General features: G+C 37.9%; 1 protein-coding gene across 11 annotated transcripts in view; it reads left to right on the top strand.

The window, feature by feature from the left end:
• Nucleotides 1-2,500, top strand: part of Cpsf6 (cleavage and polyadenylation specificity factor subunit 6) — a 48,130-nt gene that overhangs the window by 37,672 nt on the left and 7,958 nt on the right. For 4 of the 11 annotated variants that reach the window (XM_086536277.1, XM_086536276.1, XM_086536279.1 and 1 more), the window contains 3 exons: nt 1-35; nt 178-393; nt 2,465-2,500. The exon at nt 1-35 is cut by the window's left edge and continues 371 nt beyond it; the exon at nt 2,465-2,500 is cut by the window's right edge and continues 128 nt beyond it. In XM_086536277.1, coding sequence (XP_086392403.1) covers nt 1-35; nt 178-393; nt 2,465-2,500 — 287 coding nt within the window. Of the gene's footprint in view, nt 36-177; nt 394-826; nt 935-2,464 lie in introns of all 11 variants that reach the window. The other 7 variants (XM_086536281.1, XM_086536280.1, XM_086536282.1 and 4 more) reach the window with 2 other exon arrangements.

Genomic DNA, 2,500 nt, shown 5'->3' with positions numbered 1-2,500 from the left:
GCCTCCACGCGGACCTCCACCTCATGGCATGCAGGGTAAGACACACGCTACTTGGCATACTGTATATGATTTTTCCTTTCTTTTTTTCTTTTCTTTCCTTTTATTTTCTTTACCAAAATGGCATGTAATTTTGTGTTGCTGAGAAGTAGACTTACTGATAGTGGTTGTGTGCCACAGGCCCTGGACCCAGAGGTCCTCCTCCTCCAGGCCACCTTCAAAGACCTTTGCATCCTGGTGGACCTGGTGGGCCTCCACCTGGCCATGGTGGGCCACCACCCCGTGGACCACCACCAAATATGGGACCTCCCCCGGGTCAGCATGGACCCCCACCACCACGTGGCCCTCCTCCACCCATTGACCCAAGGGCTCCGCCACCCAGACCGGACTTTATAGGTATGTGGATGAGATGCTAAACGGAACAAATAACGAGTTACTTTACAGGAACTTTGATAAGCACATTGTAGACAAAATCACAACTGGCATGCTTACATCTACTGACAGGTCCTTAACTTAGTCTACCTGGGTATCTGATTGAGCGCTATACAGTCCTACAGTGTGTAGTTTTAGATGGTATCTGTTGCCTGATGAAAATATGCATGATTTCCATAATCTCCTTAGACTTCTTTTCGGTTCAAAAGGGTTGTTAGTCATTCCTTTGATGGCTTTATTTGAAAAAGAAGTGGTGTTTTCAAGGGCATTCCAAGTGTAGCATTATTTCATATCACAAAAGTAAAAGTTCCTGTTCCCATAACTAACTTTATAAAAGTTGGCATTTGGGGCAGACAGACCGAGGGGATTTATTTACTGACGTTGGTGTTTTCAACAGGTGGCTTCCCGGCCACGAGCAGCCCCCCCTCGGTTCCCCACAACCTGGCTCTCCCTGCGAGGCCTCCCATCACGCAAGGTACCCCCACCACAGACATATATGGCAATGGTAATGCTCTCAGCACTGTCTTGTGCTAGCTGGGGGGGGTTGTGTGGTGTGATGTGGTGTGTGGGGTGGTCCCTTACCTTTGCTTGATAAATCGTTTTCAATAATGAAGTGTTTTTGCCCAGAAGCAAATAATTAGAAGTAGAATGCCTTGATTTTGTCATGCATTTTGTTTGCCACTTGACCCCTGTCTCTCTATCTTTTTCTTTTTGTTTTTCTTTAGTTTATTTTTTGTGTATTTTCCTTTTTTTCTCTTTTCTTTCTAACCCTTAAACTCTTTTTTTCCTCTTTACAGATAAGTGTGTAATGTAAAGATGAAATGTTTCAAAAATGTTTTGCAAGATTCATTTCCTTTATACAGACAGATATTCTTCTAGAAGATGTGGTGCTTTTGTTTTATTATATATTGTTAAAGATATAAAGTTCTAGATACTGTAAAGCATGTTATCTTTGTGTTGTTGTATTGGTTTTATGAAGTGTATCTTTGTATCTATAAAAGTTGAAAGTGATGCTTGTAATTAGATTTGGAAAATATAGAATCATAGATACATGATATTTGGGAAATTAGTTCGTGAAAGTGTGAAATATTACATCAGCCTTGTGACCAGTATTGCTCCTCACGAGAAAAACAACCAATTAGTTAATAGTTCCCTAGTTTCAAATCCCAAGTTAAAAGAAGACAGGATAGTAGAATTAAATTGAATGAGTGTGGTTGTGGGTATGGTTATGGGTATGGTGGTATAAACTAGGAAATCTGTGAAGATATTTTGTTTAAAGATCAACAAAGTTTACTGGATTGATTCTGTAAATTACTTTGTAGAGAGAACTTGATGTGTGTTTCCTTGCTGATATTGTTTAACATCTTAAATGACTGATTTGCATATTTTTCCTCCTGAAATTTTCTTTTATATACCTGTCATATTGTTTTAGAATTTTCATTTACAAAGATGTGAGGCATAAAAGAGAAAAATAATGGATTCACCCCATTGATATATTGCGATACTAATCCATCAAGGTTTTAGACTTTAATTTTATAGATTGGTAAATCTAGTTTGATTCCCTTGAAATTAAAAAAGTTTAAATTTGCCTACTGAACCTTCATATCTATTGTTTGAGACAGAGCACATAAGAATGCATGAGGCTAGACAAATTATTTTTTTTTAGTAAAAGAAAAATGAAAGAATAACAATGGGAAGTAGCTTGGCTATGTATATTTACTGCATGAAAGCTAGTTTTCATGTAATGTACATTTGTCAGCTATTATGATAATTCATCATATTTACAAGATATTTTGGTGCAACATGCTGTGAACACCAATCAAATATAATATACTTCATCTGAAAAACCTGAAGGTTCAGCAAGATAGGATTTGAAGCAGAAATATGGTTCATTGGTTAATTTACTGGATTAATGACAACAAATCCAGTCATAATTTCAGTCAGTGTGATGTAAGTACCAAAAAGAATAAATTGATATTATATGAGGCTTATTTCATGCACTTAATTAAAGTCAATGATCATGTTGTACTTGCAGGTCCTCCACCTCATGGGGCTCCCCCTCCACATGGCC

The sequence above is a fragment of the Penaeus japonicus genome, unplaced genomic scaffold (assembly GCF_977035675.1).
Source record: "Penaeus japonicus unplaced genomic scaffold, GWHDUDI00000001_assembly GWHDUDI00000004, whole genome shotgun sequence".
Lineage (NCBI taxonomy): Eukaryota > Metazoa > Arthropoda > Malacostraca > Decapoda > Penaeidae > Penaeus > Penaeus japonicus.
This window is presented reverse-complemented; position numbering and strand designations above follow the sequence as displayed.